A 24,630-nucleotide genomic window follows, 5' to 3' on the forward strand; every position below is an offset into this window, starting at 1 on the left:
TGAACAGGGGTTGCTGCGGACACAACACAGAGTATTGACCAATATACAATCACACCCAACAATTAATCTACCTTCAAGAGAGCTCACTGATATCTGATTGAATACAAAGAGGCCATGGCTTCTTTAGCTGACAGAATACATTTGTTTTTCAGAGACATATATTGAGCACAATTGTCTTCAAGGGCATACTGTAATGGCAACTTTTTTAAAAAAGCTAACACTACCTCTGAAAGGTTTTAAAAGGCAAACGTTATCACAAACCCATGGGTGTTGCAAGAAGAGAGAGTGTTGACACATTCTGGCAACATAGTCAGCAGGATTAGAACCTGCACAGGGAGACCCCAATGGATTTCTAGTCTATTACATTAACAGCAAGCACAATTGTCTTCAAAGGCAACATTCTGGCAACATAGTCAGCAGGATTCAAATCTGTGCAGGAAGACCCAAATGGATTTCTAGTGGTAATGGAAAGAGAAATAAGTCTACCTCCAAAATATCATCATGAAGATGCAGCATTAAAAGCTTTGCTATGTGATTGTGTCTACCCAGAAATAAATGACTTTTAAGCTGGGAAACTGAAGACATTTATATTATCAGAACAGAACTGAAGCATGATGCCCTTTGTCAGCAAGGCTCAAAACTGAAAGGGGATACCCCACTGGATTTCTAGTCCATTGCCTCAACAACATAACACTTGTTTTGGAATGACCCTTTGTGTGGTGTCATGCAACACTTCTGCCACTTCACAGCGTTCCTAAGCAAGGACTGCAGCTAGCCTAAACTCGATCATCCAAACAAGGACTTGAACCCTGGACCCTCAAATTAAAAGTCTAAGGCTCTACCAACTGAGCTACCAGACCTCTTGGTTTTACTTTTGAGCTGGGCAGCTGAAGGCTTTTAGATTATTAGAACAGAATTAAAGGCAGACAGATCAAGATGCCCCTATTCACTAGGGTTTGAGCCTGCACAGGGAGAACTCAATGGATTTCTAGTACATCAGCTTAACCATACAGCCACGACTACAAATAGTCTGTGCTGTTGAGCTATTTTGCCTGGATGTGTGCAATATTGAAGGCTGCAGTGAGAAGAGGTATCACAGGGAGCTAATTTTTTTCCTCCTTAAAAAAAGCTGCCATGACCCAGATTCAAACTGAGGTTGCTGTGGGCACAACACAGAGTACTAACTGCTACACGATCTCGGCCAGCTAACAATCTACCTTTAAGCGAGTTCACTGATATCTTCTTGAATACAAAGAGGCCATGGCTTCTTTAGCTGGCAGAATAAATTACTTTATTTTTCAGAGGCATACATGGAGCACAATTGCTTTCAAGGGTATACTGCAATGGCAACCTTTTCTAAAAAGCTAACACTACCTCTGAAAAGTTTTAAAAGGCCACTGCAAGAAGAAAGAGTGTTGGCACATTCTGGCAATTTAGTCAACAGGATTAGAACCTGCACAAGGAGACCCCAATGGATTTTTAATCCATTAACTTAACAGCTCCTACACAACAATCAGTTTGGAGCTGCCCTTTGTCTGGTTTCATGCAACACTTCTGCCCAAAGAAGTTGTGAATTCTCAAAACAGATATTCTAAGCTAGGACTGCTGCTAGCCTAAATTCAATGCCACTTGCCTAAATGGGGATTTGTACCATGGTTAACGGTCAAGTTAAACACCTGATGCTCTACCAACTGAGCTATCTAGGCTCTTGCTTTTCCAGGCCACTTGCCATTACTGCCATTAATCCTTCTAGTATTCACTTTTTGGTCATCTTTCACCCTCTGAGTAGCGGTGGTGTAGTGGGCTAAAAGCACATAACTGGTAATCAGAAGGTTGTTGGTTCAACCCCCACAGCCATCACCATTGTGTCCTTGAGAAAGGCACCTAACTCCAGGTTGTTCCAGGGGGATTGTCCTTGTAATAAGTGCACTGTTAGTTGCTTTGGATAAAAGTGTCTGCTAAATGCATAAATTGTAAATGGATCAACTAGGCAACTTTGTTGATGAGCTAGATGTATTGCTGTCCTCATTCATTGAGGATGGAACTCTGCTGGTGGTCCTCAGGGACTTCAACATCCATTTGGATAAACTTCATGCAACTGACTTTCTATCTCTTCTGATGTCATTTGACCTTCCAAGACTGTACACCACTGCAACACACAGAGCAGGAAAACAGCTAGATATCATCCTTACCCATAATTGTATCTCTGATTATCCTCTTGTTACTCCTCTACATATCTCTGACTACTTCTGAATCTGGTTCTCTGTCACTCTCCCTTCTTCCATACCTCTTACCCCACCTATTGTATCCTTCCGCTGTAACCTCCGCTCTGTCTCCCCCACTTGCTTCTCTTCTAGGGCCTTTCCTTCATTAACCACTTCTCTTCACTTCATGTAAATGAAGCCACAAATGCTCTTTGCCCAACATTGATTCTTGCCTTGATAGTGTCTGTCCTCATGTCTCCAGCCCAGCACGTGCCACTCCCTCTAGCCCCTGAATGTCAGTGACTCTTCGTGACCATTGCACTGAGCTCAGGGATGTGGAAAGGAAGTGGCACAAGTCAAAAGACCCTGCTGACCTGAGCAAGTATCAATCTCTTCTCTCCTCTTTTTCCTCTAGTGTTTCTGATACATCATGATATACATCATGATGGCACCACGGGTGGCCATCTCAGTGTGGAGCGCTCCTATTCTTTTGTTGTTTTTGTTTGTTTGTCCTGTGTTTAGTAATCTTTTTCCAGTAAGTTTTACCAGGAACGAACTGCTGAACATGTGGCAGCATATACCAGACAATCTTTTCCCGGTTTTTGAATATTTGGACACTTTGCTGGACATTTTAGTTGGAGGTGCAGCTTTGCTGTTCAAGAGACGCAGGCGAGGGAGATGGGCATATGTGCTGTTCAAGCTCCGTCGGTGCGGCTTTCAAACAGCACTGCCGAGCATTCATCTAGCGAATCTCTGCTCCCTAACAAAACAGACGAACTACATCTCCTCACCCGTACAAACAAGGACTTTTCAACCTCTGCTGCCTTGTGCTTCACAGAAACCTGACTGAGTGAAGCCATTGCGGACAGCACATTACATCTGCCGGGTTTCAGCTGTTCAGAGTGGATCGCATTGCAGATATAACAGGGAAAACGAGAGGCGGTGGAACATGCTTTTACATCATTGAAAGTTGGTGTACAGATGTAACAACGTTAAAGAAGATGTGCTGTCCTAATTTGGAAGCGCTCTTTATTAACTGTATGCTTTTCTACGTGCCACGGGTGATTTCCTTGTTTATTCTGGTGAGTGTTTATATCACGCCAAACGCGTGCGTGAATGCTCTGGCCATTTCAGCGGGTAGTTCAGCGTTGTGGCAAGAGGGACACAATGTCTCGTTCCCTCCATCAGGGAACAGAGGTTACGCAAGTAACCAGGATGTTCCCTATCTATCACTCACTCGACGCTGTGTCGATGTAGTGACACTAGGGGTCCCTATACAAAACGCTGCAACTGGCTGAACTGTGTTACGTGAACTGGCGGTGTGTAACAGGCAGACAACAGTGTGTCTTGTAGCCAGTGCACCAGGCTGACACGTAACCTCCCCCAACATAGTTATGAGTGTCAAACGGCCCTTTGGGGACAAATCGACTACCCAAAAGATAGAGACAGGCTAACCCAGTCGTGGCCTCCTTTGCCCTTCTTATTTTTCACTCCCTAAAAATCAAGGGGGATCATCCGACTGGGCCGCCAGGTCTAGTTGGGGGGTGTCCCTCCCAAGGGGAGGACACCGCGGAGACCACACCTCGCCCAAAGGGGGGGGTATTTAAGTGGAAAATACGTCACATGGTCTTGCCGACCATGTGGAGAAGTCTCATGGTAGATCCTACCCAACGGGGGAGGAGTTACTACAAACATGGAGACTGTGGCAGAGGGGGCTCTGCCCAAGGAAGATGCAGTTTGCCAACAGGGAAACGAATTAGTGGAAGATATACATCGCATGGGGTTACCTTACAGGCAACCGCCACATGCGGAGCACCTACCCTAGAACTGGGCTCTTAGTTAGCACGTGTACTGGGCCAGCAGCGAGTCTCTCCGAAAACTCGACTGCCTCTGGGCTCGGAGGAAGTCAACCAGGGAACACAGTTTGTGAACACTACTGGGAATTAATGGTGCACTTCTTCAGCTCAGAGGAGGTGAAAGGCGCTATGTGCAAGCGATACACCTGGCCGGCTATCCCGGGCTTATCCGCTTGTATTGCGTGGCACTACCTGGGATGAAACCGGTTCCACCCGGAGGTTGTAGAACCTTGCAAAGGTGTTGGGTGTTGCCCAGCCAGCTGCTCTGCAAATGTCTGTTAGAGAGGCACCCCTGGCCAGGGCCAAGGAGACTGCTACACCCCTGGTAGAATGGGCTGGTAGCCCTACCGGGGGCGGCACATCCTGGGCGTGATATGCCATAGCTATGGCATCAATAAGCCAGTGGGCGATCTTCTGCTTGGTGACAGCGCTTCCTTTCCACTGTTCACCAAAGCAGAAAAAGAGCTGCTCAGAGATCCTAAATCTCTGCGTGTGATCCAAATAGATGCGTAAAGCGCGCACCGGACACAGCAACGACAGGGCTGGGTCTGACTCCTCCTGGGGCAGCGCTCAAAGGTTCACCACCTGGTCCCTAAAAGGGGTCATGGGAACCTTGGGCACATAGACAAAATACAAAACACTGCAACTGGGCACATAGACAAAATACAAAACGCTGCAACTGGCTGAACTGTGTTACGTGAACTGGCGGTGTGTAACGGGCAGACAACAGTGTGTCTTGTAGCCAAGACACACTGTACCGGTCAGGGTCTCAAGATCACATGAGACTAGCCCGGACCGAACTCCAGACACGTTTCACTGACAAAGAACACTTGCAGGTCTCCTACCCTCTTGATGGAAGTGAGCGCAGTCAGGAGGGCAGTCTTCAAGGAGAGTGCCTTAAGCTCAGCTGACTGCAAAGGCTCAAAGGGGACTCTCTGTAGACTTACCGTCCACTGTGTCGTGGTGTGCTGCTATAGCAGCAACGTACACCTTCAAGGTGGAAGGGGACAGCAGCCCTTCCAACCTTTCTTGCAGGAAGGAAAGCACTGATCCAACTGCGCATCTCTGGGGGTCTTCCTGTCGGGAAGAACACCACTTAGTGAACAGACGCCACTTAAAGGCAAACAGGCGCCTCATAGAGGGGGCCCTAGCCTGAGTGATCATGTCTACCACCACGGGTCTTCCGCATCCCGTCCAGGGGCCAGACATGGAGATTCCAGAGGTCTGGTCATGGGTACCAGATGGTGCCCCATCCCTGAGAAAGAAGGTCCTTCCTCAGGGGAATTCACCAGGGTGGGGCTGTCGCAAGGAGCGTGAGGTCCGAGAACCACTTCTGGGTGGGCCAGTAGGGTGTTACCAGGACAACCTGCTCCTCGTCCTCCCTGACCTTGGACAGAGTCTGTGCAAGTAGGCTCACTAGGGGAAATGCATATTTGCGTAGGCCAGGGGACCAGCTGTGTGCCAGTGCATCTATGCCGAGGGGAGCCTCGGTGAGGGTGTACCAGAGCGGGCAGTGGGAGGATTCTTGGGAGGCAAACAGGTCTACCTGTGCCTGTCCGAATCGACTCCAAATCAGCTGGACCACCTGAGAGTGGAGTCTCCACTCTCCCCTGAGGGTAGCCTGCCGTGACAGCGCATCCGCTGCAGTGTTGAGGTCGCTCGGGATGTGAGTGGCTCACAGCGACTTGAAGTGCTGCTGACTCCAGAGGAGGAGACGGCGGGCGAGTTGTGACATACAATGAGAGCGCAGACAGCCTTGGCGGTTGACATATGCTACCGTTGCTATGTTGTCTGTCCGAACTAACACATGCTTGCCCTGGATGAACGGCCGAAACCTCCACAGGGCGAGCAGAATTGCCAACAACTCGAGGCAGTTGATGTGCCAACGCAGCTGCGGGCCCGTCCATAAGCCGGTGGCTGCGTGCCCATTGCAAACAGCACCCCAGCCCATTTTGGAGGTGTCTGTCTTGACCACAGCATGCCTGGAGAGGGGAACACCTGCCCATAGAAACGAAAGGTCGGTCCAAGGTCTGAAGAGACGGTGATAGACTGGCGTGATGGCCACGCAATGTGTCCAGTGGCACCATGCCCATCTCGGGACTCGAGTCTGAAGCCAGTGCTGAAGCGGTCTCATATGCATTGACCCGAGCAGGGTGGCCACCGCTGAGGATGCCATATGCCCCAGTAGCCTTTGAAAGAGTTTCAGTAGAACCACTGTTTTCTGTTTGAACACCTTCAAACAGGTCAGCACAGACTGTGCACGCTCATTAGTGAGGCGCGCTGTCAATGAGACTGAGTCCAACTCCAAACCGAGAAAAGAGATGCTCTGAACCGGGAGGAGCTTTCTCTTTTCCCAGTTGACCTGAAGCCCTAATCGGCTGAGGTGTGAGAGCACCAAGTCCCTGTGTGCACAAAACATGTCCCGAGAGTGAACTAGGATTAGTCAGTCGTCGAGATAGTTGAGAATGCGAATGCCCACTTCCCTTTACGGGGCAAGAGCTGCCTCTGCGACCTTCATGAAGACGTGAGTGGACAAGGACAGGCCGAAAGGGAGGACCTTGTACTGATACGCCTGACCCTTGAATGCAAACCGCAGGAAGGGTCTATGTCGAGGTAGAATCGAGACGTGAAAGTACGCGTCCTTCTGGTCTACCGGCACAAACTAATCTTGATGCCGGATGCTTGCCAGACTGCGTTTTTTCGTCAGCATCTTGAACGGGAGTCTGTGTAAAGCCCGGTTCAGTACTTGCAGGTCCAAGATTGGTCGCAACCCACCGCCTTTTTTCAGTACGATGAAGAAGAGGCTGTAAAACCCTTTTTCATCTCGGACGGAGGGACAGGTTCGCGCGGAAGGTAGCAGCGTTTTCGTCCTTCAACAAGGTGAAGTGAATACCGCTGAACCTGGGCGGATGCCTGGCAAACTGAATCGCATAGCCGAGTCGGATTGTCCGGACCAGCCATCGCGACGGATTGGAAAGCGCAAGCCACGCATCCAAGTTCCGCGCGAGGGAGATCAAAGGGACAATGTCGTCGGACGTACCGGAGGGTGGGGCCTCGCAGTGGGGCAGAGCTTGAGGTGCCACACCATGTCATAGCCGTGCTGAGTCTAGGAACATCGAAGCACTTACCTGGCTACTTGTGACCACCCCCGGAACAGCCTGGGATGGGGGAGGAAGAGGCCTGTCCTCACAAACCGTGGAGACTGTCACATCGGGGGTGGATGTGTGCCACAGCTGGATGCGCAGGGGCAGGGAGACCGCCACTTGTGCGCCAATCCTGCAAGGGAAAAAAGGTGGACGGTGGTCATGATGACAACCGTGCACACTGGGTATGTGACCCAGGGAAGGAGGAAACCACTCTTTTGCTGAACTGTTGGGTACCGCAGCCACTTGGGCATGCGGCAAAATCAAATGAAAAGCAACAGAAGATTCTCCACCCGGCCCTCCACTGGGGGATGGAGTGGTCTCACTACCAGCTCCAATGCAGTGGGTTTCGTCGACCCTGGGTTGTCATCTCAGGGGCGCTTTGACGACCTTCGTGGGTTCTTAGCGGCCGGCCGTGAGACGGGTGGCGTCTGCTTCCTGCGGTGGGCTCCACGCCGGGGCCGGGTCGAAGGGGCAGGCTGCGGCGGAGCTGGTACAGTCACTGCAGGGGGATGCCCTTGGCAAAGAGCAGATGGGGTGCGGGATCTTGAGCCATTCCGGGGCAGGATATGCCGGATAGCCTCCGTCTGCTGCTTCACCGTCGAGAACTGCTGGGCAAAGTCTTCAACGTTGTCACCAAATAGGCCAGCCTGAGAGATGGGGGCAGCAAGGAACTGTGTCTTGTTGGCCTCACCCATCTTGACCAGGTTAAGCCAAAGATGGTGCTCCTGGACCACTAATGTGGACATCGTCCGCCCGAGAGACCGCGTCGTGACCTTCGTCGCTCGGAGAGCGAGGTCGGTTGCCGAGCACAGTTTCTGCATCAGATCTGGGGCGTAACTACCCTCTTGCAGTTCTTTTAGTGCCTTGGCTTGGTGGACCTGCAGGAGAGCCATGGCGTGCAGGGCAGAGGCGGCTTATCCAGCAGCGCTGTAGGCTTTGGCCGTCAGGGACGACGTGAACCTACAGGGCTTGGACGGGAGCTTTGGGCGTCCGTGCCAGGTGGCGGCACTCTGCGGACATAGGTGCACCACGAGCACCTTATCCACCAGGGGAATCGCCCTATAGCCCCTGGCTGCCCTGCCATCTAGGGTAGTGAGTGCGGGGGAACTGAGAAATCGGGACCGGGCAGTAAAAGGTGCCTCCCACGATTTTGTCAGCTCCTCGTGCACTTCCGGGAAGAAAGGCACTGGAGCGGGGTGCGGCTGCTTTGAGCGGCCGCCCGGGAAAGCATATCCGTCATCTCTGCATCAGCCTGTGACTGGGCAATTGTTCCTGAAGGGGGGAGCCCAGCTGAGGCTTCTACATCCGACTGGACAAGGCCTTTGTCCGATGCTGTGCTCGAGAGCTCATCAGCTTCACGGGCTCCGAACAAGAGGTCGAACTCTCTGTGAGACGAGCCGGCGGACTCATCCGGAAGCCCGATTGGGGCAGACGAGCGTGCTGGGAAATGGGAGGTCCCCAAATCGCCCCCAGTGCTAGCCGCGCTGGCCTCAAACCCATAGGTAGAAGGACCGAGGCGGGGAGCTGCTGGGGTGGCTTGCTTTCTTATGAAGTGCTATTTCGTATTTCTTACGAAAGCAAGCCGTGACCACAATGTTGCAATGGTCATGTTCTCGCAGTGAGAACATGAACCATCCACGAACGCTGCCTCCATGTGGGTCGCGCCCAGACACGAAAGACAGCGATCATGACCATCTGAAGTTGAGAGGTAACGACCGCAACCAGGAATAACACACAGTTGGAAAGGCATCTTTAAAAAGACGCGTCTTTAAAAGACGTTCCGTGTGTGCTGCTCTTTTAGAAAAATATACTCTTTCAGGAAAATATACTCTCTTTTTTCTGCCGAAGTGCCCAGGGGCATTCTCTGAGGAGGGAGAAGCTGCTGAAATGTGCCATCAGATCCCGCAGAGGTGAATGAACAGTCGTGAGAATTCAGCTTAGTGTGCATGACCGTTCAGCTCTGAAGAGAAAATCTGAATGAGTGGTTGCATACCAGCTCCTTTTGTACCCGTATGTCCGGGGGAGTGGCATGCAAATAGCACTCACCAATTTTCACTGGCCTTTTATCAAAGATCAAAGGTTTTTCAGGCTCCCAAGAGTGACCCCTAGTGTCACTACATCGACACAACGTCGAGTGAGTGACAGATAGGGAACTCACTTTTTCTTCGTTAAACATTCAGGTTTGAGGTTCAATAACATTTTGGATTGACTGAGAGCATTGTGCTTGTTCAACAATAAAATTAATCCTGAGGAATACAATTTGCCTAATAATTGGGCACGCAGTGTATGTGTGTGTCTGTGTGTGTATATGTGTGTGTATGTATGTATGCATGTATGTATGTATGTATATATATATGTATGTATGTGTATGTATGTGTATGTATATATATATATATATATATATATATATATATATATATATATATATATATATGTGTGTGTGTGTGTGTGTGTGTGTGTGATATAGTCTTATTGTGTATTCTATATATACTTTATTTTCTATTCAAATTATTATTATTATTATTCAATTTTTAATTATTTTTATTATTATCTATGTCTTGCTGCTGTTTTGTATTGTTGTGCACAGGAAGCTCCTGTCACCAAGACAAATTCCTTGCTGATTCTGATTCTGATGCTAAGGTTGATTATTACCAGAATAAGATCAGTAACACTTCAGATTCCTGTAAACTGTTTTCAGCTTTCTCTTCTCTATCCTCCCCATCTACTCCTACTTCCTCTCTGACTGCTGAAGACTTTGCCATGTTTTTCACTGATATAGTGAGCATCCAGTTCCCTACATCACATACCCACAACCGCTCTCTTCCCATATCCCATCCTATGTTTTCCTCTTTCTCTGACATCTCCAAAGTACTACTTTCTAACTGCCCTACACCTGTCCCCTTGACATTATCAGTGCTTGGACCCCTCCTCTTCTCAGTCTACACTACATCATTTGGACCTATAATTAAGGCACATGGTTTCTCCTACCACTACTATGCAGATCCACAGAATCTCTCTTTGTGTCTGACACCTTTTGCCAATTTCACTATTGCCCCTTTATCAATCCATTTAAGCAAAGACAGACAGTGGCTGTGCACGCCACCGAAAAGTAATTTATTTTAAATAAAAATGAAAACAAAAGGTGTAAATAAAGCATCTATGGGAGTGTGATGCCATACATGGTCTATGTTAATGCTGTTAAACCTATAAATAAATATATGTAATTGGCAGGTACATACACAATACAACAGATAAAACAGAAAAAAGCCTCGCACACTGTCATAGCTCCTGAATTTGTATTAGCTTACAGTGTTTTAGTCAAAGACCTTCTTCGGGTACGCTTTTAATTTCTCTGAAGATTCTTCCAGTTTAAATCACTGTTACCATCATGATTTACCAGAGAAGTTTCACCAATGATTCTGGCAATGCATTCAACTGAGCCAAATAAAGTTTTTGGTGGTGGACTCCTGAAATGCTATTTTTTTTATACTGAAGCTTCATGTCAAATATTTTTTCTTGACCTCTTGGACTTTTTCCAGAGAGGTCCAATGACAGCAAATACATGCGCTGACCGGAACTTACTTACTTTCTTTGCGCCCTAACAAACCAGTGAGTTTGCTAAATCAAAATTTTATGATTTGACTGTATGTCTTTCCACATTGATTTTAAAAGCATCCTATTGTCATTTACTGATCCCTCTATTCTGATGCCTTCCTTACAGTATATGCCGTTTTCATGGCCGTGGATTATGATAATTGTGAATGAGTATGCATGCGCACCATATTTATGAATGTTTGGAATTCACTTACTTACAGTACATGTGTTTGAATCTGGGGTGAACGCAGCGTTTGTGAATCTGGAGGAAAGTTTACAGGAAGGTCCATTTTATGCATAAATTACTCCAGGTTTGCTCATACAATATATTTACGAAAGTTTTATGAATGAGGCCTATTGTCTTTTATTTTGTCCTGCTTTTAGTCAGAGAGGGAGTTTGGAAAATGTTGTGTTGTTTATTTGTTTTGTTTCTTTTGTTTGTTTGATTTCTCAGGTAAGTTAGATTAATTTCATTTTAGGTAGTGGTGACTCTATATGTTTATTTTGGCCTTTTTTGTCCTGAACATTTGTATGTTTCTTACATTTTTCATTAAATATTTTGCATTTGTTAAGATGTTTTCTATCAATTACTGTGATCCTTGTAGGGACGAGAGAAAATTTAGTTTAGAAGAAAATATTTTATTTCTCATCCCTAATCCTCATCTGGGAGCATATTGTGTGTATTTAAATGGTTAGCTTTGGCCATTAACACCTCTATCTGGCATAAGTACTTTTGTGCTTGCAGGGATGCAGGTTTGAATCAGGTCTGCAGCCTATTTACCATCTCTCTCTCAACTGTCCTATAAATTTGAGCAAAAATCCCTTTATAAAATGTATTACAACTTCTAGGCTGACAGAACCTGAGGGGATCAAAGCGTGGTAGGATTTTTTGGAAGAATCCAAGAGAGCACTGGTTAAAAGAAATCTACCTTTGCTTTAAAGGAAAATGACACAGTATTGTTCCTATGAATTTTGAACAGAGCTTAGGAATGCCCTTTCACTTTTCTTTGCTTTCTTGCATTTCACAGAAATGAAGACTCATATTGGTGAGATGTCCCATTTTGGAGACAGAATTCCACAGAATCTCTCTTTGAGTCTGACTACCCCCCATCCTACGAACAGCTCCAAGCTCCCTCTGCCTGAGAAAGTGCCCACATTCTTTACAAGTCAGTTCTTGGTCTGCTATATGCATTTTTGAATACAGCGACCTCTAAAACAGCGACCTCTAAAAATGCATGCATGCTATAATTAAAAATGTAAAACTAAATTGTATTATTTTGTAGTTTGCATATTTTGTATGAATTGCACTTTGATATTGTAGCTTTTGTAAAAAAAGATACCACGTACACAGAGTTCTGAACTGGAGAGGCTTTCCTTCTATGTGTCTGATGTCTGTCGTAAACTGCAAACTGCTGAAAACTTACCTACAATTGTATGTTCGTTCACGTAGAGACTTTTTACAAGAGCATGTCAAGTGTTTTTTTTTGTTTAATTAGTCTACAAAAGAAATTAAATCTACTCAAATACTCTTAAGTGCCCATTTACTCATGCAGCATCTAAAGCCAAAATCCATTTACACATCTGCCCAAATTAAGATATCATGATCATCATACTTTTGTGTGTATTCTACCTGCTAACACTCTTTTATACACCCATCTTTGCAGTAGTATCAGTGTAATCATAAATTACAATAACAGAATGTAATCGTTGCATATTATGTCCGTGTATAGCATGTTAGCGCATGAGCTCTATGAATGCAAAAGGTAAACATTACAAATTACACATTATCTACTTGCACATATATTACTTTAAATCATTATCTATTAGTTAATACAGCTTATTTTAGTGATCTCATATGAATTCTACTCATAGAATTAGGCATGAAGTCATTGATAACACATTTTAATGTCATATTAGTTGAGCGTCCTCATATTTAAATATAAGGCTTTGGTCATCTCCTTTGACCAGGTGATTTGCACATTTTGACATTCAGGGCACTGTACAGGGGGTGCATGAGCACAGCTGGAAGTGGGATGAAGTGGTGATAAAAATTTACAATCCCCAAAAACTTCTGCAGCTGTGCCAATTCCTTGTAGTCAAACCAAATGTTTCCCACAAATAAGTTTTCAGTGTGGCAAACAGGGCCTCGGCTTGGGCGAACCACACTGTTGGTTGATGCTTTCACAACTCTGGCAACTTCAGAGACACGAAGTTCATCATAGTAATGTAATAACTTAAGCATCGGTGTCCCCAAAGTAGCTTTTGTACTGTATTAACAAAAGATACCACGGATGCAGAGTTATGAACTGATGGCCAGTGGCCGTGTTTATTAACAGAACTTCCCAATAAGAAAGAACTTGGCGCAGCTGATTGACATCAGCTCTGAGCAGGGGTGTTGGACCCGGGGTAATGGTGGACCAGAGTAATGGGCCCTCACTGGAGGGGGGCCCACAGAAAGGCTATATTGATTTTCCTTGATATTATCATGAAAACGTTACATAAAGTAATAACATGCTGTTGGTAGGAATAAAACGTCAGTTTTCCATCCATAAAAACAGGGAGTTCCCCTAATTTGTCTGGTCTCTTCCCATATTAGCAACTTTCCCTACCCACTCCCAATGAAAACAAAAGTGGTCTGGTCCTTCAGCCAGTGCACGATGTAAAACAGAGTACACGTCATTTACAATACTTAGTCCATGAATGCATCTACAGAAATTAAGCTGAAATCTTACATTCAAAAGAGACAGGAGCAGAGAAAGAGCGAGAGGTAGACAATTGTCTGAAGAGTGTCTTACAGAAGAAAAGTCAGCCATGTGTGTCACCATAGCCACTTAGGTAAATATACGTATGTTAGATATCCATGTCAACAGGGTCCAAAATTAACACTCGACATATGCCAAGTGCGAGAAAATCTGCCTTTGGCAAGTAAGTAAAATGGAAATATACACCAGTTGGCCACTAATATTATTGCTAAAGTCATCATTACATGCTTTACATTGAATAGTGAGAACAATAATCTAACCCTTGCTGAATAAATGTATGTGAACTATTCAAATCAAACTGTTTCTATCTATAAATATCTAAAAGATATATAAGATATAACATTGATGAAATAGAAACACCTTTTATCACAGATATTTAACTATGACGCCTAAAGGTTTCTTTTTCCAGAACTCCATCAGACACATGAGGAATATTCCTCATATTAAGCCATCAAAAGAATATTTGAGGAATACAATTGTGATGATGTATCTTTTTTTTCTAAAGGGGGGAAATTTCACTTCACAGGAACAATGAATAACATGTTCTGTTTTTACTTGATATGCAAGGAAAAAAACAGCTAAATAATTCCCATCATAGGGACAAAAATCCATTTGAATAAAAATATATAAAATATACAATTTAATTTATAATATATATAATATATAAAAATATTTTTATAAAATAGAAATTATATATATATATATATATATATATATATATATATATATATATATATATATATAATTCGTTTAATAATATGTTTTTTATTACAAGTTATAATATGAGCTAAGAAAAGTAAATTTTGGACCCTGTAAATGCCAGTTTGTAAGTTAAGACTTGCTAAAATTACCTGAGAGCACTATTGCCTCTGGATAGACAGAACAACCTGGTACTGGTATTCATATCCCAAGGTTACCAGAGCCGGCCGGATCCAGCTCTGTTCCTGCTTGGTGTTGGACTCCACTGCTATGTGTCTCTCAGTGATGATGACTAAATGCAGCCTGTGCTAGCCAGACATCTCTTCAGTCTACTACGATGGACTTCAGAGGATGAACTGATACCAACTCCAACTGCAAGACATGGGATACTTCATATGCCACTGCCTGAACCTTGGACCTGAAGGATGGACCCCACCGAACCTCACCAAAATGAACTGCCGGTTGAACTGCGATTCACCTCTTTGATCTCTGCCTGCATCACCTTGGTCTAATGTTGGACCACACTTATAAAATGGAATACACAGACTATCAATTAATTGCCAACAAAAGCCTTCATCAGCCAACTAACAAAGGACAGTGCATCTATGTGAACTTCTGCAGTTAATCCAGGATGGACTTCAAAAGACGTTATTAATCTTACAGTTCATACAAAATTTTTGTTTAAACACCTGCCCTTAACACTTACTTAGTTTAATCATTTTAAACCATGACTTGCACTGCACACATATAACTGCCCCCACAGTGAGCCTGGTTTCTCCCAAGGTTATTTTTCTCCATTAACCAGCATCTTATGGAGTTTTGTGACCATTGCCACAGTTGCATTCGGCATGCTCACTGGGGTTTTAAATACAATTATTATATACTTATTTAAGTTTATACACAATTTACATCATATTTAATCAAACTACACAATGATGACTCTAAGACTTTATAGATGTTACATTTTCATTTTCTGTTAATGCCTGATTTTCTGTAAAGCTGCTTTGAAACGATGTGTGTTGTGAAAAGCGCTACACAAATAAAAATGACTCAATGTTGGGCCTCATGTGCTCAGACAGGAGACAAAGGCAGGCCTACATACCGTCATAAAGCCTGACTGAGGCCTATAGGAACACTCAAATCCTGATAACACAAACGGCACCAAAATCAAACAAAGGGAGTCCAAACAAACTACAGATCCCATCAAGCCTTGCTCACTTTACACATGTGTGAAATTCTGAAGGATCGAACTCTCAACTCCTATTGGATGAAATGCGCGACAGAACGCGTCCCTCAACCATGATGTCATCAAGAATATAAAACTCCGGAGATTCCTCTTAAGCTTGTTTCCAGTGACAGTATTTGCCATGTCTAGTTGCAGCCCTGCTGCTCCCAGGTGTAGCCTCGCTGCCCAAATAAGTAACGTACGTACCTGAACTTTGGCCATACAAACTCCATTTCGCTGGACAGGCTGAGATTCTCCAAAGGAGACCACCAAGCAATCCGCGTCTCACACTTTTGCCTGCAGAAGTGAAGAAAGAATATTTCTCTCCCTTCTTCAACCGAGTCAACTTCACTGATATCTCTGCCAACCTGCCAAGAATCAGCCACCGTACCACCCACCGACAGAGCGAGGAAACAGCCTCCTGTCATCACCCGAGCTTCGAGGAACCGAATCAGAGTCAATCGATGGACGAACACACATTCTACCCACATCCTCACGTGACTCAAGTAAGAGGTTTACGTCTGGGCAGAGATAGATTATTATAGTATATTATTCTTGTGTATCAAAGTTAGTGCTTGTACAGTTTACGGACCGCAGAGTCTGCTCATTGATGCTAATCATACTCAAAAGTATTATTTTAACTTACTGTTACCATGAATGAGATTTGCTGTGTTGTCATCCAACCACATTGGGCTGTTTGTGCATTTGCGCCATCGCGGATGAGACCGGCACACCTTTCCGAAGTTTACACAAGTTTATCCATTAAAGAACCAACGACCGTGCCGGATGGATAACAAGCTGTTCACCGCGTCTCTGAGTGATAAAACTAATGGTTGCCGTCTCTCCCACGATCGCTAAACTGGCTTTACTGTTTAGTTTGTAGTTGGAAGTCAGAAGTTTAACGACTGCATTGTATTGATTATTAATTGATATTACTGCATCAATAAACTTTGTTATACTTTAAAGAGAAGTGTTTTGGTATTGTTCTGCATGCACCTGTGCCAAGGGCTGGCAGGGGATGTCAGTGCTCGGATTCAAGCCTTCGTTGTTTTCCTTTTGAATGTCGATGTTCTCCTGATGTTGACTTCCTAAGAGAACAATCCTATATTGAGACTGTTATACTGTCTGGTTATTAGTGCCTGATTCCAGGGTGGTGCCCCGGCAATAATAATCCATATTAATATTCTATTGATTTTGATAATTGATAGTTATCTTTGATGATTGTTGATTTGAAGGATTAATAATCTAATGTTGATTCTAAGCAAAGTTCTATTGATTTTAATAATGAATAATTATATCTGATAGCTGTTGATTTGAAGGATTAATAAGCTAATGTTGATTCTAATCAATGTTGTATTGATTTTAATAATTATGAATTATTGCTAAGAACCAAACAGCTCCTGAACAAAGCCCCAACACCAATGTAACGATGATAAAATGGGGCTAATATGATCATACTTCTTGGTTCTAGTCAGTACTCTGGCTGCTGCATTTTGAACCAATTGAAGTTTATTTATTGAACTTGCAGGACATCCTCCCAGTAATGCGTTACAATAATCTAGTCTTTAGGACATGAATGTTTGAATTAGTTTTTCAGCATCAGCAACAGAGAGCATTTGTCGTAACTTAGCAGTATTTCTGAGGTGGAAGATTGCTGTTCTACAAACATTGGAAATTTTAGAAGATTTTCAAAGGACAGATTGGTATCAAATATAACACCTTAGGTCTTCACTGTAGAAGACGATGTAACAGTACATCCATCAAGAGTCAAATGATATTTTTGCAGCTTATTTTTTAGAGTTTTTTTGTCCAATAATTAGTACCTCTGTTTTTTTGGAATTGAGTAGAAGGAAATTTATGGCCATCCAATCTTTGGAGAATTGTGAAATTTCATCGGGTTTTGAAGAAATATAAAGTTGGGTATCGTCAGCATAACAGGGGAAACTTATTCCACGATTCCTGATAATATCTCCCAGGGGAAGCATATATAAGGAGAAAAACTCTATACTTAACTTTTTTTTATTTGAATTCCTCGTTTACACAGACAAAGTGGTAGCGGTCTGCTAAATAGGACCTAAACAATGCTAATGCAAGTCCACAAATGCCAACATTATTCTCAAGCCTATTCAAGAAAATGTCGTGATCTATGGTATTGAAGGCAGCACCAAGATCTAAAAGCACTAGAAGAAAAATGCATCCACGATTAGATGATAAGAGCAAGATATTTGTAACGATAAACCATGGTTTACAGGAAAACTCAGACAGTTTTGTCATGCCAAAGAGGATGCTTACAGAAGTGGGGATAAAATTTTGTACAACCAGGCCAGAAACACACTGACTAAGGAAATCAGAGTGGCTAAAAGAAACTATTCTGAAAAGCTGAAAACCCAGTTTTCAGCCAACGATCCTCCATCTGTGTGGAAAGGCCTGAAAAGCATCACCATGTAAAAGACACCCCCCTCGCTTAGTAGAGTCAACTAATGGCTGAATTGAATGTGTTTTACTGCAGGTTTGAAAAGCCCAGTCTCACACCCCTCCCCCACTCTGAACTTCACTTCACCCACACACACACACAAACACCTCCTGGAACCCCCCTCCTCCCCCCTCCTGTTACTCAATCTGCACTTATGACCTGTGAGGAGGATGTGTGCCAGGCCTTTCAGAAACAAAAGACTAGGAAAGCTTCACCTGCATTATATCCTGCAACACCTCGACAGACCTGGGACTTATGTAAGGATCCTATTTGTGGACTTCAGTTCAGCCTTCAATACCATCATGCCTGATCTTCTCTCAACCAAACTGACCTAGCTCCCTGTGCCCACCCCAATATGTTGATGGATCACCAGCTTTCTGACAGATAGGCAGCAGCTAGTGAGACTGGGGAAACTCACATCCGGGACCCTCACTATTAGCACTGGTGCTCCTCAGGGATGTATTCTCTCTCCACTGCTCTTCTCCCTGTACACAAATGAATGCACTGCAAAGGACCCCACTGTCAAGCTCCTGAAGTTTGCAGACAACACCACAGTCATCAGCCTCATACAGATGGGAGGTTGAACAGCTGGCTGTCTGGTACGCTCACAACAACCTTGAGCTGAACACGCTCAAAACAGTGGAGATGATAGTAGATTTCAGGAGTAAGGAAATGTGCAGGTAGAATCACTCTGGACTCCACACACCCTGCCCACTCCCTCTTTGAACTGTTGCCCTCTGGCCGTCACTACAGAGCACTGAGTGCCAGGACATCCAGGCACAAGAACAGTTTTTACGCTCAGGCCATTTTCCAAATGAACTATTAAACTGCCTCAGGACTACAGTGCATCCGGAAAGTATTCACAGCGCTTCACTTTTTAAAAATTTTGTTATGTTACAGCCTTATTCCAAAATGGGTTAAATTAATTATTTTCCTCAAAATTCTACAAACAATACACCATAATGACAATGTGAAAGAAGTTCGTTTGAATCTTTGCAAATTTATTAAAAATAAAAAATAAAAAAATCACATGTACATAAGTATTCACAGCCTTTGCCATGACACTCAAAATTGAGCACAGGCGCATCCTGTTTCCACTGATCATCCTTGAGATGTTTCTACAACTTGATTGGAGTCCACCTGTGGTAAATTCAGTTGATTGGACATGATTTGGAAAGGCACACACCTGTCTATATAAGGTCCCACAGTTAACAGTGCATATCAGAGCACAAACCAAGCCATGAAGTCCAAGGAATTGTCTGTAGACCTCTGAGACAGGATTGTATTGAGGCACAGATCTGGGGAAGGGTAAATAAAAATTTCTGCAGCATTGAAGGTCCCACTGAGCACAGTGGCCTCCATCATCCGTAAATGGAAGAAGTTTGGAACCACCAGGACTCTTCCTAGAGCTGGCCGCCCGGCCAAACTGAACGACTGGGGGAGAAGGGCCTTAGTCAGGGAGGTGACCAAGAACCCGATGGTCACTCTGACAGAGCTCCAGCATTTCTCTGTAGAGAGAGGAGAACCTTCCAGAAGAACAACCATCTCTGCAGCACTCCACCAATCAGGCCTGTATGGTAGAGTGGCCAGACGGAAGCCACTCCTCAGTAAAAGGCACATGACAGCCTGCTGGAGTTGCCAAAAGGCACCTGAAGGACTCTCAGACCATGAGAAACAAAGATTGAATTCTTTGGCCTGAATGGCAAGCGTCATGTCTGGAGGAAACCAGGCACCGCTCATCACCTGGCCAATACCATCCCTACAGTGAAGCATGGTGGTGGCAGCATCATGCCGTGGGGATGTTTTTCAGTGGCAGGAACAGGGAGACTAGTCAGGATCGAGGGAAAGATGAATGCAGCAATGTACAGAGACATCCTTGATGAAAACCTTCTCCAGAGCGCTCTGGACCTCAGACTGGGGCGAAGGTTCATCTTCCAACAGGACAACGACCCTAAGCACACAGCCAAGATAACAAAGGAGTGGCTCCGGGACAACTCTGTGAATGTACTTGAGTGGTCCAGCCAGAGCCCAGACTCGAACCCAATTGAACATCTCTGGAGAGATCTGAAAATGGCTGTGCACCGACGCTCCCCATCCAACCTGATGGAGCTTGAGAGGTCCTGCAAAGAAGAATGGGAGAAACCGCCCAAAAATAGGTGTGCCAAGCTTGTAGCATCATACTCAAAAAGACTTGAGGCTGTAATTGGTGCCAAAGGTGCTTCAACAAAGTATTGAGCAAAGGCTGTGAATACTTATGTACATGTGATTTTATTTTATTTTTTAGTTTTTTATTTATAATAAATTTGCAAAGATTTCAAACAAACATCTTTCACGTTGTCATTATGGGGTATTGTTTGTAGAATTGAGGAAAATAATGAATTTAATCCATTTTGGAATAAGGCTGTAACATAACAAAATGTGGAAAAAGTGAAGCGCTGTGAATACTTTCCGGATGTACTGTAACCCATAGTGCAATAATGTAAATACATATCTCATATACATATGTAAATTCACATATTTAATTCAATATCTGTACATACCCCTACCTTGCACATACATTACCACTTGCACATGTACATATGCCATTCTGTTATATGTCCTATTATTTGTATGTCTATTTATACTCTTACCTTGTTTTATATTCTGTGTCTCACTGTAATGTTCTGTATGCACTTTCTTCTTCTATCACCAAAAAAATATTACTTGTGTACGTGAGAACATTTGGCAATAAAGCTCATTCTGATTCTGATTCTTTTTACTACCTCAATTAAAATTCCATTCAAATTCAGGAATTGAAATGGAAGTGAATCGGCATTCTTAATTCAATTCTGAATGGTGCACACATGTTGTGAATTACCCTGTTATAAATTAATATAATTGATTTAATCATTATTGGTTGTATGTTTTTTTTCCTGCTCTGTCAGAATGTGGTGGCATGTTGACGGATTCTGAGGGCACTCTCAGTTCTCCAAACCACCCTGACTTGTACCCTCCAGATTCTCACTGTGTGTGGGTGATCAGGGTGTCTCCTCCTTACCTTGTGCAGATCCATGTGTCATCTCTGGCTATCGAGGGACCTTCTCCTTGCTTGTTTGATTGGTTAGAGATTAGAGAGCAGACTGAGAAGACCTCTGCTGTCACAAGGTTTGCCCACACTGCATTTACACCAAGACACACTAGGCTGTCAGTCAGCACTATTTAACATTTTTAGAATATTTAGTAGTAGTCCTAATAAATGTGCCATTATTTTACATGCAATTATTCTTAAAAATATTGATAAACATCATAAGAATATAATTAACTCTGAACTCTCTCCACAATTCACATTTAAGGATTCCTATGTATGCACTGATTAACCTTCCCTGAGCGCCACCAAATGATGATTTCGCAACAGCATAGGCATAGATTTAACTTTCTGAAAACCAGAAATATCAGACAAACATCTGGGCAATTTTCCTCAAACGACTTGGTCTTGAAACCACATTTGAAACCAAATTTATGTCACATTAATGATTAATAATCAGAACATAAATAAAGAATGACATACAGGGAGAAATCCCGACAACATTGTCCATTTAGGCCACTGTGGAGAATCCTTTAACTTCAGTGACCGTCCGTCCGTTTCCGTGTTAGGAGGAGACAAAAACTTTCAACATTGTGGTGGAGAGTACGGTTTCTGTAGTGAATGTTAGGTTTTATTGTCATCGTTTCCCATTTCAGTCATATATTTACATACACTATATTGCCAAAAGTATTCACTCACCCATCCAAATAATTGAATTCAGGTGTTCCAATCACTTCCATGGCCACAGGTGTATAAAATGAAGCACCTAGGCATGCAGACTGCTTCTACAAACATTTGTGAAAGAATGGGCTGCTCTCAGGAGCTCAGTGAATTCCAGCGTGGTACTGTGATAGGATGCCACCTGTGCAACAAGTCCAGTCGTGAAATTTCCTCGCTACTAAATATTCCACAGTCAACTGTCAGTGGTATTATAACAAAGTGGAAGCGATTGGGAATGACAGCAACTCAGCCACGAAGTGGTAGGCCACGTAAAATGACAGAGCGGGGTCAGCGGATGCTGAGGCGCATAGTGCGCAGAGGTCGCCAACTTTCTGCAGAGTCAATCGCTACAGACCTCCAAAGTTCATGTGGCCTTCAGATTAGCTCAAGAACAGTGCGTAGAGAGCTTCATGGAATGGGTTTCCATGGCCGAGCAGCTGCATCCAAGCCATACATCACCAAGTGCAATGCAAAGCGTCGGATGCAGTGGTGTAAAGCACGCCGCCACTGGACTCTAGAGCAGTGGAGACGTGTTCTCTTGAGTGACGAATCACGCTTCTCCATCTGGCAATCTGATGGACGAGTCTGGGTTTGGCGGTTGCCAGGAGAATGGTACTTGTCTGACTGCATTGTGCCAACTGTGAAGTTTGGTGGAGGGGGATTATGGTGTGGGGTTGTTTTTCAGGAGCTGGGCTTGGCCCCTTAGTTCCAGTGAAAGGAACTCTGAATGCTTCAGCATACCAAGAGATTTTGGACAATTCCATGCTCCCAACTTTGTGGGAACAGTTTGGGGATGGCCCCTTCCTGTTCCAACATGACTGCGCACCAGTGCACAAAGCAAGGTCCATAAAGACATGGATGAGCGAGTTTGGTGTGGAAGAACTTGACTGGCCTGCACAGAGTCCTGACCTCAACCCGATAGAGCACCTTTGGGATGAATTAGAGCGAAGACTGCGAGCCAGGCCTTCTCATCCAACATCAGTGTCTGACCTCACAAATGCGCTTCTGGAAGAATGGTCAAAAATTCCCATAAACACACTCCTAAACCTTGTGGAAAGCCTTCCCAGAAGAGTTGAAGCTGTTATAGCTGCAAAGGGTGGGCCGACGTCATATTAAACCCAATGGATTAAGAATGGGATGTCACTTAAGTTCATATGCGTCTAATGAGCGAATACTTTTGGCAATATAGTGTATATCAGTAACCAGTGTGATTTAGGGTTTCATGAACCTTTAATTAAGATTCACTTCTTCCCAGATTTTGTGGCAACGTAGCACCACCTACAGTGAATACAAACAGCAGTACTGTGTGGGTGTCATTTCGATCTGATGGCAGCATTGGGAGAAATGGGTTTATTGCACAATACCATTCTGTATTACCAGGACAGAGTAAGTATAACTTACATGAACATATTATCATTATGTTTATGTTAGAGTAATAGCTTGATACACAGGCTCCGGGCTTCCCATAAGGGGGAGGGGGGGGGAGACAGCTTTCAGGGGCCCAGCCACTGGGGGTGGGGGGGGGGGGTGCAAGAGAGATAGATTAATACCCCTGATAGTGCTAGGACGTCTGGAGATCAGCCACCGGAAATCGCGGGCTCCAACATATACCGGCACGCACCGGCATGAAATGTAGCTTCAAATGTCATCTGCGGTACACATTTTTCAGGCAGATATGCACTGTTTCTACCTTTAGATACAAGTGTATTGGCCAGCAATGCTTGTTGTGTTTTGGGTGTAAAATATATATGATATTCTGATCATGGATTATTTGTGTTGGTGTTCTTAATAGGAAACATTTCTGTGTATATATGTACTGAAGATGACTTGTCTGTCTGTTTGCAATTAGAAAGCTGTTCCCGAGAGGAGTTTATGTGTGACAATGGCCGTTGTTTACTTCCTGTTTCCATTTGTGACAGCCAGCCAAACTGTAAGGACCACTCAGATGAAGTGAACTGCAGCCAGAAGCACAAAGGTTACATTACTGAACACATTGAATAAAAACTACTAAACTTGAATTCCAGCCTTTTTTTCTCTTGTCATCCATGATGCATTAAATCCCTTTTTTCAAGTATGTGGGGGGAGACTGACAGGAGAATATGGATCTTTCTCCAGTCCAAACCATCCAAAGCCTTACCCACATCAACAGGTAAACCATCTCCATTATTTTACCAGTTGCTACCCTGGTATTCAGTTTGATCAGTGTTGGGCAGGCTACTCAAAACATTTAGATAGCTAAGCTATTAACTACTCAACAGAAAAATTAGTTAAACTAAGCTAAAAGGTATGCTTGAGAGAACATAGCAAGTTACACTACAAGCTACAGGCCAAAAGTAGTTTGCTACATTTAAGCTACTTCATTTTTTCCAACCAGATGCACAGAGCATACTGTTATAGACAAAGCATCTAAAAGACTTATTCACATGATGTTTATCTAAGCCATGGTAGTCCAGTATACAAGTGTACAGTATGGTGCAATATAAAATGTATGTGCATGTAAAACAAATTGTACAATCATATTCATACATGCTACATATACAAACCTATGTATAAAGACCTTCATCATTTCATTGGACACATTTGCAGGTTCTGTTTCCATTGATTGTAGATCCACTGCAACCAGTGTTATCTTTATTTTTCGTGTTTTAAACAATACCATTTGCATGTTGCCAAGTCAGAGCGCGCACCATAAGATTCAGCAGCTTTCTGAGTCATTTAGATTGAATTGCGAACTGATTCAGACTGCTTTGCTATCACATGTGACCAATTAATTCTAAGGAACCAACTCAAATGAGAGATTCATTTTTGAACGGACATCTTTAGTTCTGATTCAAAACTGGAGATAGTAAACACTGGTGTGATGTATGATGTAGCAGAGTAGCTTTTG

The 24,630-nt window shown here is 43.9% G+C and overlaps 1 protein-coding gene across 1 annotated transcript in view; it reads left to right on the forward strand.

Annotated features, from left to right (window-relative positions):
• mfrp (membrane frizzled-related protein) overlaps nt 1–24,630 on the forward strand; it is a 77,069-nt gene that overhangs the window by 33,934 nt on the left and 18,505 nt on the right. The window contains exons 4-8 of the mRNA XM_051679021.1: nt 11,829–11,966; nt 20,884–21,103; nt 22,999–23,129; nt 23,593–23,718; nt 23,816–23,892. Coding sequence (XP_051534981.1) covers nt 11,829–11,966; nt 20,884–21,103; nt 22,999–23,129; nt 23,593–23,718; nt 23,816–23,892 — 692 coding nt within the window. The remainder of the gene's footprint in view (nt 1–11,828; nt 11,967–20,883; nt 21,104–22,998; nt 23,130–23,592; nt 23,719–23,815; nt 23,893–24,630) is intronic.

Source organism: Myxocyprinus asiaticus, chromosome 39 (assembly GCF_019703515.2).
Source record: "Myxocyprinus asiaticus isolate MX2 ecotype Aquarium Trade chromosome 39, UBuf_Myxa_2, whole genome shotgun sequence".
Classification (NCBI taxonomy): domain Eukaryota; kingdom Metazoa; phylum Chordata; class Actinopteri; order Cypriniformes; family Catostomidae; genus Myxocyprinus; species Myxocyprinus asiaticus.